This window comes from Lepidochelys kempii, chromosome 1, assembly GCF_965140285.1.
Source record: "Lepidochelys kempii isolate rLepKem1 chromosome 1, rLepKem1.hap1, whole genome shotgun sequence".
Classification (NCBI taxonomy): domain Eukaryota; kingdom Metazoa; phylum Chordata; order Testudines; family Cheloniidae; genus Lepidochelys; species Lepidochelys kempii.
This window is the reverse complement of record NC_136380.1, coordinates 29,214,320-29,230,034: the sequence shown is the minus strand read 5'-3', so window position 1 is coordinate 29,230,034 and position 15,715 is coordinate 29,214,320. Positions and strand designations below refer to the sequence as shown.

The window sequence follows — 15,715 nt, the reverse complement described above, 5'->3', positions numbered from 1 at the left end:
CGAATCCAAGGTTGGTGAATAATAAAACATCAGTCATTCATGAATGCACACATGCAGGTGCCTCTTTCTTTATCACTGAGACCTAGATGATGCTTCTGTGGTATGCATTTTGGCATGGTTGTCTCCCATGGAGTACTCGGTGTAGCATGGACTGAAGGAGGATTATTGAGGAGAATATGGGACATAGATTTTTAAGGTCGGAAAGGACCATCATGATCATCAAGTCTGACCTCATGCATATTGAAGGCCACACTCGCCCACTCCTGTAATAAACCCCTTACCTCTGGCTGAGTTACTGAAGTCCTCAAATCATGGGTAAAGACTTCAAGTTACATAGAATTCACCATTTACACTAGTTGAAACCTGCAAGTGAGCAGTGCCCCATGCTGCAGAGGAAGACTAAAAGGGTGAAAGGGCCAACAAATTTCATTGCCAAAGTGCCTAAAGTTCCATCGGTAAATGATAAAATCTTCAGGGTTACAATATATAAACTAAAGAATCTGGACATCATTTGCTTTAGTAGTCTGCTCTGAACACTCATACTTGCTGACTTTGTTGCTTCTGTTGCTAAAATCTAATAACTATATGTAGGGCCCTACCAAATTCAGGGTCCATTTTGGTCAATTTCACGGTCCTAGGATTTTAAAAATTGTACATTTCATGATTTTAGTTATTTAAATCTGAAATTCCATGGTGTTGTAATTGTAGGGGTCCTGACCCATAAAGGAGCTGGGGGGCAGGGGTTACAAGGTTGTTGTAGAGAGGGTTGTTGTACTGCTATTAGAGTAACAGCCGTGTTAGTCTGTATTCGCAAAAAGAAAAGGAGTACTTGTGGCACCTTAGAGACGAACCAATTTATTAGAGCATAAGCTTTCGTGAGCTACAGCTCACTTCATCAGATGCATATCGTGGAAACTGCAGCAGACTTTATATATACACAGAGAATATGAACCAATACCTCCTCCCACCCCACTGTCCTGCTGGTAATAGCTTATCTAAAGTGATCATCAGGTGGGTCATTTCCAGCACAAATCCAGGTTTTCTCACCCTCCACCCCCCCACACAAATTCACTCTCCTGCTGGTGATAGCCCATCCAAAGTGACAACTCTTTACACAATGTGCATGACAATCAAGTTGGGCTATTTCCTGCACAAATCCAGGTTTTGTCACATCCCCCCCCCCCCACCCCCATACACACACACACTCACTCTCCTGCTGGTAATAGCTCATCCAAACTGACCACTCTTCAAGTTTAAATCCAAGTTAAACCAGAACATCTGGGGGGGGGGGGGTAGGAAAAAACAAGAGGAAACAGGCTACCTTGCATAATGACTTAGCCACTCCAAGTCTCTATTTAAGCCTAAATTAATAGTATCCAATTTGCAAATGAATTCCAATTCAGCAGTTTCTCGCTGGAGTCTGGATTTGAAGTTTTTTATTTTTTATTATTCACTTCAAATCCAGACTCCAGCGAGAAACTGCTGAATTGGAATTCATTTGCAAATTGGATACTATTAATTTAGGCTTAAATAGAGACTTGGAGTGGCTAAGTCATTATGCAAGGTAGCCTGTTTCCTCTTGTTTTTTCCTACCCTCCCCCCCCCCCAGATGTTCTGGTTTAACTTGGATTTAAACTTGAAGAGTGGTCAGTTTGGATGAGCTATTACCAGCAGGAGAGTGAATTTGTGTGTGTATGGGGGTGTGGGGGGGGATGTGAGAAAACCTGGATTTGTGCAGGAAATAGCCCAACTTGATTGTCATGCACATTGTGTAAAGAGTTGTCACTTTGGATGGGCTATCACCAGCAGGAGAGTGAATTTGTGTGCGGGGGTGGAGGGTGAGAAAACCTGGATTTGTGCTGGAAATGACCCACCTGATGATCACTTTAGATAAGCTATTACCAGCAGGACAGTGGGGTGGGAGGAGGTATTGGTTCATATTCTCTGTGTATATATAAAGTCTGCTGCAGTTTCCACGATATGCATCTGATGAAGTGAGCTGTAGCTCACGAAAGCTTATGCTCTAATAAATTGGTTCGTCTCTAAGGTGCCACAAGTACTCCTTTTCTTTGTACTGCTATTCTTACTTCTGCGCTGCTGCTGTCGGCAGTGCTGTCTTCAGAGCTGGGCAGCTGGAGAGCGGCAGCTGCTGGCCAGGAGCCTAGCTCTGAAGGCAGAGCCGCCGCCAGCAGTAGCTCAGAAGTAAGGGTGGCATGGTATGGTATTGCCACCCTTACTTCTGTGTTGCTGCTGGTAGCGGGGTGCTGGGCACCTGGCCAACACCCACCATTCTCTAGCCATGCAGCTCTGAATGCAGCGCAGAAGTAAGGATGGCAATACTGCAATACCCTAAAGTGGCCTTGCAACCCCCCTGCAACTCCCTTTTGGGTCAGGACCCCCAATTTGAGAAATGCTGGTCTCCCCCGTGAAATCTGTATAGTATAGGTTAAAAGCACACAAGACTATATTTCACAAGGGTAGACTAGATTTCACAGTCCGTGATGGGTTTTAATGGCTGTGAATTTGATAGGGTACTAATTATAAGAATTTACTATAGGAATTAGACAGCTTTAAAAAGGTACTCATGCAAAATTGAAAGGTTTGAAAAAATTCTTCTGCATTCAGAAAGCATTCTGCTTCACATCATATTTACTAATTTCTTTTTCTTCTATTAAGGACACTTTCTGTGAAAATAGAACTTCTTAAAGAGTTTGTGCTTTTGGTGTTCGTTCTGCACTTTTTACTTCTATGAGTGGAATGTCACAATATGTTGCTGTGTGAATTTATTGCAAATGGATTATAATTGGGGGGGGGGTGTGCGTGTGTGTAGGAAGAGAAATTCTTGAGCAACTAAAGTCCTGGAGTTTTTTAATATATAAATGTTCTTAATGTTGGAGAAATACAAAATGATGCACAAGTAGAAAAGTAATCATAAGCAAACTAGGGAAATGTGGTCTGTATGGAACATAACTATAAATTGGATGCATAATTGGTTGAAAGACTATACTCGGAGTAGTTATCAGTAGGTTGCTGTCAAACTGGGAGGACATGTTTAGTGGGTCCTGTGAGGGTCTGCCCTGGGTCTGGTACTACAGTGAATGCTGCTTAATAGCACAACCCTGATATTAACTTCTAATTCAGAGCAATATTTTGCCAGGAACCAATCCCATGAACTTTATTATTAAGGGGATTCAGATATTGGCAATGGCATGCTGCTTATGGAACTTGTATTTAAGAAAGTCCCCGGCCATCGGGTTACCACCTGGCCAGTATTTTTATGGAGTTGCCAGAAAAATAATTTAATCTGCTGGATTTTTCTACCTGGGTCTAAGGATTTGCATTATTATCAGAATACACTGGGATATCTAATGTTAAGTTTCTGTGTCCAGCCAAAGATGCTGCAGTGTTCCCACTTCACAGTTTAAGCGATAACAGATCAAAACTGTTGAAAATACAGCAGCTGTCTGCCCACCAGCACGCAAGCACTCTGTGTGTGTGTGTGTGTGTGTGTGTGTGTGTGTGTGTGTGTGTGTGTGCGTGTGCACGAGAGGATTTGAGTCATGCAAGAGTGAGGAGGCATGTGATGTTATCTCTCTAGATACTATTAATGGCTGTTGGCGGGGGTGGTGTTTGCAAAGTTGCCTTGTGATTTGGGAGTTGGGTTTGCAACGGGCTTGCCTTGTGAAGAGGAGATTGCGAGGGTTTTTGCATTTCAGAAGTGGTAAACCTACCCAGCCACAAGTAGGTTTGTGGGGCTGCAGCTAGGGAATGAACTGGGACATGTCTTTCCTGGCTGAAGCCTCACACACTGGCCTTTTGCTTATTGGCAACTACTAGGTAACGGAAACTTTTTGCTGGCAATGCAGAGGTTGCTAGTAAGTGGACTCTGTTGTATTCAGTATTTTCATTATTGACCTGAATAATGGAGTGAAAAGTATGTTTATAAAATTTGCAGATGATGCCACACAGGGAGGAGTTGCAAGCACTTTGTGGGACACGATTAGAATCTAAAATGACCGTAACAGATTAGAGAAATGGTCTGAAATCAACAAGATGAAATTCAGTCAAGACCAGTGCAAAGTACTACGCTTAAGAAGAAAAAATCAAATGCACAATTACAAAATGGGGAATAACTGGCTAGGCAGTAGTGCTGCTGAAAAGTACTGGAAGTTATAGTGAATCACAAATTGAATGAGTCAACAATACGGTGCATTTGCCAAAAAGGCTAATATTCTGGGGTGTATTAGCAAGAGTGTCATATGTAAGATACGGGAGGTAACTGTCCTGCTCTGCTCGGCACAGGTGAGGCCTCAGCTGGAGTAATGTCAAGTTCTAGGCCCCTCGCTTTAGGAAAAATATGGACAAATTGGAGAGAGTCCAGAGGAGAGCAACAACAATTATAAAGGTTTAGAAAACCTGACGTATGAGGAAAGGCTTAAAAAAATGTGTGTCGGGGTAGGGGGACTGATAATACTTCTCAAATATGTTAAGGGCTATTATAAAGGGAACAGTGTTCAGTTGTTCTCCATGTCACTGAAAGTAGGACAAGAATTCATCTGAAGTAAGGGAGATTTACGTTAGATGTTAGGAAAACCCTTTCTGACTATAGAGGTAGTTCAGCTCTGGAATAGGCTTCCAGTGGAGGTTGTGGAATCCCCCATCTTTTGGAGGTTTTGAGGAACAGGTTAGACAAACATCTGTTAGGAATAGTCTAGATCAGAGATACTCGGATTGAGGTTGGGGAGCTGCAAGTGGCTTTTTAATGTCTGGGTTTTACCTGGACAGTTTGGTTTTTGGCTTCTGTGTCTGGGTGCCATTTAGGGTTGCTGGGTGTCCAGTTTTCAAGGTCCTTGGAAACCCTAAATGGCATCCGAACCAAAAGTCCAGTTACTGTGGGGAGAGAGAGGTGCTGGTCCTTAACCTGTGCCAGCCCCTGTTCAGCGGGGGCCACCTCCTACCTGCAGGCAGGCTCCTTGAGATGATTGGGTGAGCAATGTGGGGGAGAAGGGGAGAGAAGCACGTGACCTTGGCTGGGCCTGGGACGGGGGAAGAGGTGGGGCGGGGGCAGGGTCTGGGGTGGGGGGGAGAGGAGGGGTGGAGGCCTTGTGGGGTTGGTTACCAGCAATTAGATAGAAGGGTGGCAATCCTGCCTGCAGTTTTTTGCAGCACATGATAGTAAAACACTTATTTAATTATTAACTAATTAGGATGCTTAACTGTTAACCAGTTGTAGGTAAAATTAATAATACTTGGTCAGAATAACTGTGTGTGTATGTATGTATGTATGTATGCATGTATATATAAAAATAGTAAATGAAACGCTGAATTTACACTACTGTGGCTCTCCATCACTATTTTGGCTCCTGAAGCCTTGAGGCCTGAGTGTCACTGATACAGATATACTTGGTCCTGCCTCAGTGCAGGGGTCTGGAGTACATGACCTCTCAAGGTCCCTTCCAGCCCTACATTTCTATGAGTCTGCATTTTTAAATTAGGAAACTTCAGAACTTCATAACATTATCTGCTTTTTTTGTTTTAAGCATATTATTTTGGGTACTCTGATGTTTCTGCCTTTTTTCCCATGGCGCTTCTCTCCTCTCTTCTTTTTCTTGTCTTGATTCATAGTTTTCCTGCCAGATATTAAACAAGTGTTACTTGTTATAAAAATGAAACGCTTAGATGAGAGACTAAATTTTAATATTTTTCTTGCAACCAAAAGAAGAGTCTCACTATAAAAGCAAAAGTATCAAACTGTCATGCAAAAGGAAGAAAGGTTTTCCTTTTAATGAACAAGGACTATTTCATAGCTTCAGATAACATAGTAATTACTAAACTTTCTGAAAGTGTCAAGCAGTTATGACTTAATAAATTGGATGCTTCCAGAACTGCTGCCACAGTCCGAAAGTGCTGATCACTTCAGAAATTTAATCCACCCATGAAGTTATGGTTTGAGTTACAGTTGGGTTTTCCGGTTCTGCAGTTAAATGAATAAGTGACCCTTCCACTGTGTTTCCACACCCTCCCCACAAATAGAATACTGTCACATACACCCAGGAAAACCTCTGCCAGATTCAGAATTATGCTCTCAAATCAAGCTTTAATATACTCTTGCACATGTTCTGTACATTCAGCTTTTGGGCACTTTTGGGGGGGGGGGGGTATTTCCCCATAGATATAGTCTGTTTGTTAATCACAAACTGTTCTAAATGACTACTCATATAACTTTTCTTTCCCTATTTACCATCTTGTTTAAAAGCAATTATACTAGCCTCCTTGGGGGCAAAGTAAGGCATGGTTCTGGCCTTTTCATGGAGAGGTAGGAGCATGGATTGTGGAAAAAACTGGTAAAACCGAAGGATACCAAATTGCTATGATTTTAAGACCACTTTGATATCAAGTCTAGTCTATTCTTAATGAAAACCAGAAGGTATATCACAGTCAGGATAAGCAGGTATCGGTGCTGTCAGGATCCAAGAGCAAAGAATTGGGAAACATTTGGAGTGGTCAGCATTTTAAAATTTTTAGATTAACGTAGCTGCACCATTCAGCTACACCCCGAGTGTCCTAGTTAGGCCAACCCAATCCCTGGCATAGATGTGGCTAGGTCAATGGAAGAATTCTTTTCAATCTAACTACCGCCACTCAGGGATGAAGATTACCTACATCAAAAGACAAATTCATTCATTGTTGTAGGAAGAGTCTATACTTTAGTACTACAGTGGCATGGCTGCAGCTTTGACATTGTAGCGCTTGTAGTCTAGACATAGCCCTAGCATCTGATAGCAAGGATAATAGAAGTGTAGAAGTTAATTCATGCTATTGGGGTTTTAACTGGGGCCAATAATACTAGCTATTCTGTTAGCACTAAAGTATAATTTTTCTCCCCCAAAATGGCAGAGCTGTAGTGTTTGACCTGTTGAGAGTCCAACTGGGCTAAACTTGAGTTAAAATAAACCCATATTGTGACAACATCATGGTGGTGGTAACTTTTTTTTAGCCTTCAAATGCTACAGTGTTGAGTACATTATAAAATGACTTTAGCTGGCTATAAACTATAAGAAAGGTTAAAATGTCAATGAAGAAAGGGGTTGTGTTGATAAATAGAAACAGCATGAAAAGATCTGCCCATCAAAAGAAGGATGAAGTGTATCTAGTCACAAACCTCCAGTAATAAATACTAATTGTAGGTGCATACTGCGAATCTCTCAGACAACAATCTGAGTATGGGAAGCTGTTAAATCTGATGATAGGATAATGAGGGGTTTTAACTACTGCAGTATGAGCTTGGCTGAATTTCATCACTTGGCAGGGCTTGGAGGAGCATTTTATTGATACCATATAAGATTTGTTTTTATAGCTGCTTGTCTTAGTACTTAGAAGGGATGTATTAAAAGGGGCATGGTCAATTTGATATTAAAAATAAAACTTTTTTTCATAAAGCACCTTTTTAAATAATGTGTGCAAAAATTAATTTAAAAATAAGTGCTTCAATACTCCCTGTTGGCGTTTAAGGGTCTCTTCAGCCAGAAAAAAAACTGTATAAGGGAACACCGTGAAAATGACTGTAGAGTATCAAATGCACAAAGTAAATGAACAGCAAAACTTTATTCTTCCACTCTTCAGTGATGATAATCTTGTCAGTTGTAACTATAATAGTTAACGAAATTTTCAGACACGGTTGACTTTTTTCCTTAGTTGAGTGTCCCATTAAGTAGCAAGAAGGGGTTAATGTAGAGCATGGATGTAGGAGCTCCAGGGGGTACAGTGATAGCAGTACAGATGGACTTGATGCAATAACTGAACATGACATGGTGAGGAAGTCCCTCTGACAAATTTTTAAAAAGGCACATCCTTAAAACTCTAAAAGTCTCATCGCATACTCAAGGGCAAAGTTTAAAAATACATATGAACTGTAGAATCGGCTTCTTACAGGCTATTTAAGAACACTACACTAGAAGTACATATAGTTTGGAGGCTGTTGGGAAAACCAATAAAATGTGCATGGTTAAGTAAAGAAATGCATGGATTTAAGGTTAAAATCCTCCTTAAACTGGAAAACCTCAAACATACCAAGACAACACAGGCAGTGTCAGTTTCGGGGGAAAATTGGAAATAGAAAAAAGTATATGCAAAGAATAGAGGCAGAAACATCAGAGTACACAAAATAATATGCTTGAAATAAGCTAGCAATGCAAGGGGGAAACTAAAGGGTGGTGAACTAGTAGAGAATTATCTGAATTGTCCATTAGATTAGAGGATTATGGGGAATTTCCTGTTTCAGAGGCACTTCTTATGTTAGATCAGAGTATGGCCTTGGCAGAAACTGAACTTTGTGAGGAAGTTACAAAGAAACAGAAACTCAAGTGCGGTAAAGTGGTGGCAGGATGGTATTTATCTGGTGTTTTCTGAAAGATATAAAGTGTGAAATAGTGGAGATCAGCAAATTTTGTATATTCGTAAATAGCAGCTATATCTCCTGAAGCTTGGAAAGCTATTAATGAGGTTGCTGATGCACAATAGGGCACCTGCTTTACAAACTAATTGGGAACTGAGGAGTTCATAAAATCACAATTCATAAAATCTAACATCTCAAAATGACAGTAGATGCAGTGCATAAGTTGCATTATGATGCACCACATCGTTTTGTTGTCTTTAAAACTACTGCAAAGTGATTTCCAGTGCACTGAAGACCTTAAAAATGTTCTTAATTGATATCACTCACCCCCATCCCCCCGCCAATGGAGGAAAAATACTTCATATAACTGGTGGTTCGTAAAATTGAGGTTCTATTATATTGTCTTAAAGTGCCAAGGGAGATCCTAGAATTAGATGGGTAAGCATTATTTAAGTCATAGGTAAATGTAAGCATCTTAGAAAGAGGAGTATAACTTGATACGGTCAGACCAATGCAGCTTTTGTGGGGAAGGGAGGACTTTACTAGGTCACCTGTTTGATTTTTTTCTTTGAAAAACTTACTAAAATTGTAAGTAGACACATATGAGGAACTTTATGAAATATTCATGAACAAGCAAAAGTGATAGTGGAAAGTGGGGACAGATTAATTGTGGGGTGCTTTGTGGGGAAGAGGGGTCTGTGTTCAGACCAGTGCTGTTTAATATATGGATGATTACATTTTGTGGTTGATAGTATGTAGGAAGGGCAGAGGAGTTTGTGGTGGTGATGAGTTGGTGAGCCAGATTCTCTCTTCTGTTTTGGCCTCTTTGCACCAGTCCATGGGGCCCCAGAGCTGGAAGAACTGGCCACTATGGAATACTTTTGACATAAGGGGTAGGTCCTTTGAGCAGTACAAAGCCTCAGAATGATGCTGTGCCTCCTGCGACCCCGTCCCCCTTTACTTTGTCAGTCTGGTTGATACAATTGTTGGAAACAGTTGCCATATTCCACTGTCTACTCAACACTTGGCATCTGACAGCAGACACCCTGTTGTAGTTACTAAAAATAAATTTTGAAACTACATGCCAGACAGTCTTTGGATCTATTTTGTTTTGGCAGTGTGCATGCTAGATTTATTAGCAAGCACGAAGGAACCTCTGATCATGTGGTGTAACCTGCAGAATGAAACTATTTTATACCTTAATACATAATGATTAAGTGCTCTAAAACTCTTAAGTACTCTTCCTAAAAAATCCTGCTAGCGATTACCCCTGTTTTATAGAAAGGAAATAACACAAGTACTTTCTGAAGCCCCCCCACAGCTAATGTCAGAACTAGGATTAGAACCCCGGAATTCCTCTTTACCAGTTCAATCTGCTTTTAAGAACTCAACAGCTATGTAGTTTTAAAAGTCATATATTAATGTTACTGATGCAGCAGTCTGTTACTTAAAATCTTGCATCATGGAAGCTGTTCTTTGAGTACAGTCTGTAGCATGAATCCTCCCTCCCTGGTCAAAACAATGTGGGGAGAGGGAGATAAGTTACACAGGCTCCCCTTTTAAGGCTGCAGTGAGCCTCTTGAACATACTCAGAATGCTCACCATTGCATGCCTCTCTGAAGGAGGCGGAGCTAATCTTTGATTCCATAGAGCCTGGTTCCAAAGAAAGATGCAGTAGCAAATATTAGTATCATCCAGTGTGTAATTTCACTGTTATGCCAAAGTTATGTACCGTATCAGGTCAGCATATATTGGAAGGCGTTGATCATAGTTTTCTATAAGCAGCTATGTTGTTTTGAGGATAAAAGCCTAGGAAAAGGAAGCTGACCTTGCCAGTCCTAAGCTATTGATATTTTAATGAGCGCTAACTTTGGACGAGCTGGATTTTTGATTGCTGTACCATTTACTCAAAAGTCCAATGTGGGAAGATAAATGTCAGCTGTGCCTCACCTCTGTCTCCATGACATCTATCTTTCTGTCGTTCTCTCTTTTTACTGCTGATAATCGAGAACAAGCTGGATGCTTTTGCCTGTAAAAGAAGTGTGTGAATAGTGCCTGGTTCATAGGTAAGCTAGGAACCCCAAAGGGCTAAGCAACCTAAAGAAACACTTTCAAGAGACATCTCCCCTGGGGTGGAGTGAGAGATAACGCAGGTCTCCATATAACGAGACCCTGACATGGTTGTGGAGTTCAAAATCCAAACCAAAAAGTCATCTATTTCTAACCATATGATGATACTTGGTTTTGTTTTTACCTACTATGCAGCATGGTGCTTATATACCCAATTGCCAGTGACTGAACAGTTTTCTCTGGTTATTTGTGTTCAGGATGTTAATGAGTACCTGAGCCACCTTGTTTCTCAAATATCCTGGAACTGACACAGCTATAACTACACTGCATACAAAGAACCAAACCGCTTATCTTTCCTTTGTTTATATGAGACACAATTATTCTTCAGTGGGTCTCTTGAAAAGATGTTCACCAAAGATTTTTGTCTTCATGAAGATGAGCTAGGCTGTAAAGTATTTTCTAGGATGCAAATTGATGAGATTAAGAATTTTGAAATCTCTGCTACTGATGTATGGTGCATGACTGCCTGAAATTATATTGGGAAGGCTACAAGATCTTTCCATCCATCATAATACTGGTATAAGTGATAACCTTGGTTTCTAATTAAAGGGATTACAGATGAGCTGGTTAGCAGAAAGTTGTCTCTGCTATTAATAAGATAGTGAAAACTCTTTATGCTCCAAAATCCTCTGTTATTCCATCAATTTGAGATTGAAATAGAGTTCATTGTTTGTAATTAGAGATGGTCAGGAACTGGAATTTTACTTCTAAATTTTTTTCATTCCAATTCAGAATGAAATGCTGAAATTTCCTGTAAAACACAAATTCCCAGATTTTTTTTTTTGGTTTGGGACTATTCAAATATTTCATTTGTCTTTGATGCTTAATGTTATATTAAATGTATGCATAAACATATTTAATGTGTAGAGTGGAATCAAAATACCATCAAAACAAAATGTTTTGACTTCTTTTCACAGAAAATTTTTGTCAAAATCCACGTATTCCCTCAAGTTTAGATTGAGAAAACTGTATGTATGTATATTAAACAGACAACAGCTCAGGCTAAAATTATTTGACTCGTTCTCCTTGCAATCTGTCTGCAAATTCTTTTGCACAGGCTAATACATATTGCCACATTCCTGATGTTGGCAAACAGAATTCAGATTTTTCTGTAGCTTTTGCCATGTTAGACTCCAAAGAAACACTGGAAATATCCAGTTTAATGTGAAGCCATTTTGATGACTTAAAACTACTAAAATTCTAGTTTGTATTTCTCAATTTTGCCTGTAGTTGAAAATCTATTGAAGCAGGATGAATGTTAGTTAAGTAACTAAGCACTTAATAGCAACTAAAATACAGCTGTTAATCCTGTGTTGCAAAAGCTTTTTGGAGGGGAGGAGAGAGCTTTTTAGATGCTTTTTTCTATTTGAAACTCATTCTTTATAGAGTTGCTCGCTTCCATGTAGTTTCTGGGTCCCTCTGCTGGGACTTGGTAACTCACTTTAGGTTGGTAAATTGATCAGCTTGCCAGAATTCAAAATTAAATCATTCTGCTCCAATAGCTTTATTTCTATTGGGTAAACTGCTTTCACTAGGTGTGTTTCAATGGAAGATGCAACATTCATGAACATGTTTATATGTACAGTTAGTCCAAGGTTTGTTGTGTACACACGTATGTGTACCTGTGCTGTGTCTGGAGTCACATGATTTAGCACTTAGTTTTAATGTGCTTTATACAACTTAACCAGTGTGTCATTTTGTCTCAGTTTTTTAAGGGGAGCATGTAGATCCTGCCATCCGAAAAATGATGGATCCTCAAAGCTAGTTTATAGTAAAGATTCTGTCCTTCCTTTCATGGGGTATTACACCAGCCAGTTGGTCCTCAGGAGTGTATTGCAATTTCTGTTTGTCTCTCCAGGTCTCCATAAAAGTATTGACCCTGTCCCAGACTCTAAAAACTTATCTCTCATCTTGAGAGAGTTTAAATTGGAATTTTCCTTCTTCTGTCATGGCAAAAGGGCCACTGAGCAGCCTGGTTTTAAGGTACCAGGCACACAGCTTTCACATCCCCACTCCCTGTTTGGAACACCTCTGCCATGAGAAAGCAAGTGGCAGGAGTGTGGTTGTCACCTAGGTGGTACTACTCTGACCATTTGGAGCACTTTTTGTAGGAACTATGCTCATCTTCTAACCCATAGCAACCCTTTAGGAGGCATTAGCCTAGTTATCAATAGAAGCTTGAATTATCACTAATCCTCTAACCCCGGAGAGCTACCCTGTCCCAATTATCCCTTCTGAAATGAAGATTATCCCAAAATTAGGATTTTAAAATAACTTCAAAACAGAACAAATCAAATACAATTCTAACAGTGGACGTAGTAGTTACTTTGGGAAACGTGTTTGTTTTCATTATCAAAAATGTCAATACTTTCTATCTTTCTACTCAGTGGTATTTCAGTGCTCTGTTCTCCAAGTTAAATTTGTAAGAAAATACAATAAAACAACTTGCATGTGCTCATATCCCATTAAACAAATAAAGTATTTACCTCTTCTGTTTTCCACAGGATTAACAAATTTGATTGATAAATATTGTAAATTATCCTGGAACTTTACTGCAATTTACTGGGTGTAAATTGTTGAACTGTCTCCCTACAACTGGCTTTCTCTTGAACAGCTCAGATTATTTCAGAAGGGGTGACAGCATTTCCTCAGCGGTAGACACTTCTCTGCCAAAGTAATGAACATAACTGCTAAATCATCAAACTCTTGTTTTAACCTCTTTCCTGAATAATTTGCACTGACATCATTTCTGATCATCTGAAAAATCAACGTAGGTGGGATTTTTTTCCAGAAATGTAACAATAATATGAACCTCTAGTGTTTTTACTTCCCTATGCTGCAATCTGTTGCAAAGATTAGTGTTTAAAGTAATCTCAGAATGGTGCACATATTCATTTACAAAATTAGTATATTTCTCAAACTCCTCTCTGATGGCATTGTTGAGGGCATCTAAGACTTGATTGTCAGGTGAACAAAATATTTTGAGTGCAAATCTAATACTGGTAATGATGGGTAATTGCATACCTTTTGAAATCAATCATGTACCTGTGAGAATAAGAACTAATGCTTTTGGAAAGAAAGTAGTTGAATGGATATGAGCCATTTGATAAACTAAGTTTTAAGGGGTGCACAAGTATTAGGGGAAGGTATTTATGCTGCTGTTGGAAAGCCTCTTCTCTCATTTTACTTAAGGTAGAAGCAATAATGCAGATCTGTAGACCAAAGACTGATTTATTTATTTTTCTCCAAGCATTCAGACTTGGTTGGCATCTGGCAATGAAACTGCTCTACACATTTTGATGTAGAGCATCTGTTTATTTCCAAACTTCATGGTTGTTTGCAAGACATACAATAGTTCATAGGTATGCAGTTGCATGCAAATCTTCATCTTGCATATATGAACTGATGTAACAGACTAAAACCGTTCTCCCAAGGTTAGTGATTTACGGGGGCTATTAGTTGACTATTATTGAACCAGTAAATTAAAACTTATTCATTCTTATGAAAATTAAGCTGCTAGTGAATTTCAGTCAGTGGGATGTACTATTGTAACATGTTTGTTTGAGCATAAGCTTTCGTGAGCTACAGCTCACTTCATTGGATGCATTCAGTGGCAATGAATGCATCCGATGAAGTGAGCTGTAGCTCACGAAAGCTTATGCTCAAATAAATTTGTTAGTCTCTATGGTGCCACAAGTTCTCCTTTTCTTTTTGTGAATACAGACTAACATGGCTGCTACTCTGAAACCTATTATAACATGCTGACACAAAATCCCAGGCACTTTATTGACACTGATAGTAATAGGAGTGCAGATAGTTACAGGAGTGGACGATGACCATGTAGTTCACTCATCTCTTACTGTGTTAGCATTTGGTCGTACCCATCTTGGACTTGATCCAGCTCCTATTAAAATCAGTGGAAAGACTACCATGTAAATTAGTGGAAGCTGGATTGAGACCCATATGTTTTCTTTAAATCTTAGTTCAATTCTCTTCTTGGGGCGGGGGAAATACACTGCCTGTTACGTAGTAAATAAATTCTGTACAAAGAAACTTGACATTAATTCTTTGGGGGCCTGGCTCTTCCTTAGCTTTAGTTTGTGCCTTATAGGCCTTGTAACCTCTAGTCTCTTCTGAATTGGATACAGCTCAATTAGGTCATCTCTTCCTCAAAGAGTGGAGGCATAGTTTCTCTAGTACAAGTTCTTAAATCACTCTGGTTGTGTATGTGTGGGTAATAGCTGTTTTCGTAAGAATCTTGCCACTTCCAGAGCATTTCTAATCTTCAAAACCCTTCGCAAACGTTATATAATCAAATTCAATGTTGAGGGAAATGGAGTTGAGGACTATCTCTCATGTGCAGCCTTGTCAATCTTATGTCTAGTATCATGCTAGAATTTCCTTTGAGTTCAGTATTTCTCTCTATTCTGATAGTTTGTTTGCTCTGAAGTATTGTGTCAAAAGTTTGAGCACTATTGCCGCATGTTCTTGTATAGCTCTGTAAAGTAGTCAAGGTTAGATTTCTGAGTGATTTTTTTAATTTTATTTTTTTATGTCCTGTCACTGGCCAACTTTTGTGCAGTCTGAGAGCAATGTAAAGGACTGCTAACTCAATCCAACTGATATGGCATGTTAGCCTCATCTGTTAACAAGTTGTAAAACAGGCAGACAGTCTTTTAAAGATAACTAAGTCACGGCCTTCAGCATCTAATCTTGTAAGATAAAGTAAGTTAATATGTTATCCTTGCTAATTCTAATAAAATCATGTGACGTTCCTTTGCAGGAAAAAAGAATCCGAGTCTCTCAGCCATTAACGAGAGGACCAAGTGCCTTTATACCAGAAAAAGAAGTAAGTTTACAAACTAAAACTATTCTGCATATAGTAGTAACTGCATAACAAAAATATTCAGGGCCAGATTCAGGCATTCTACATCCATTGGGCAGTACCTTAGTCCATGGGGAGTCCCATTGAGAGTCCAGTGCAGTTATTTGTGGACTAAAGGGCCATTTAGTGTGAGCATCAGAATCTGGCCTTCAGTGAGTAAAAGTCAAAGTTTGCTCCTTATCTTCAGGTAGCACCCATTGACTTGTAGACTAACTTTTCTGTCTTCAGATGCAGACGTGCAACTCCCATTAAATCTGTGGGACCTGCAAACACCTGTAAGCTTTTTAGGAGAAGGACTCATTTAT

General features: G+C 39.7%; 1 protein-coding gene across 4 annotated transcripts in view; it reads left to right on the top strand.

Moving 5' to 3' along the window:
• The window catches only part of SESN3 (sestrin 3), an 85,023-nt gene that overhangs the window by 30,018 nt on the left and 39,290 nt on the right, over nt 1-15,715 (top strand). For all 4 annotated transcript variants that reach the window (XM_073337668.2, XM_073337651.2, XM_073337640.2 and 1 more), the window contains one exon: nt 15,309-15,374. In XM_073337668.2, coding sequence (XP_073193769.1) covers nt 15,309-15,374 — 66 coding nt within the window. The remainder of the gene's footprint in view (nt 1-15,308; nt 15,375-15,715) is intronic.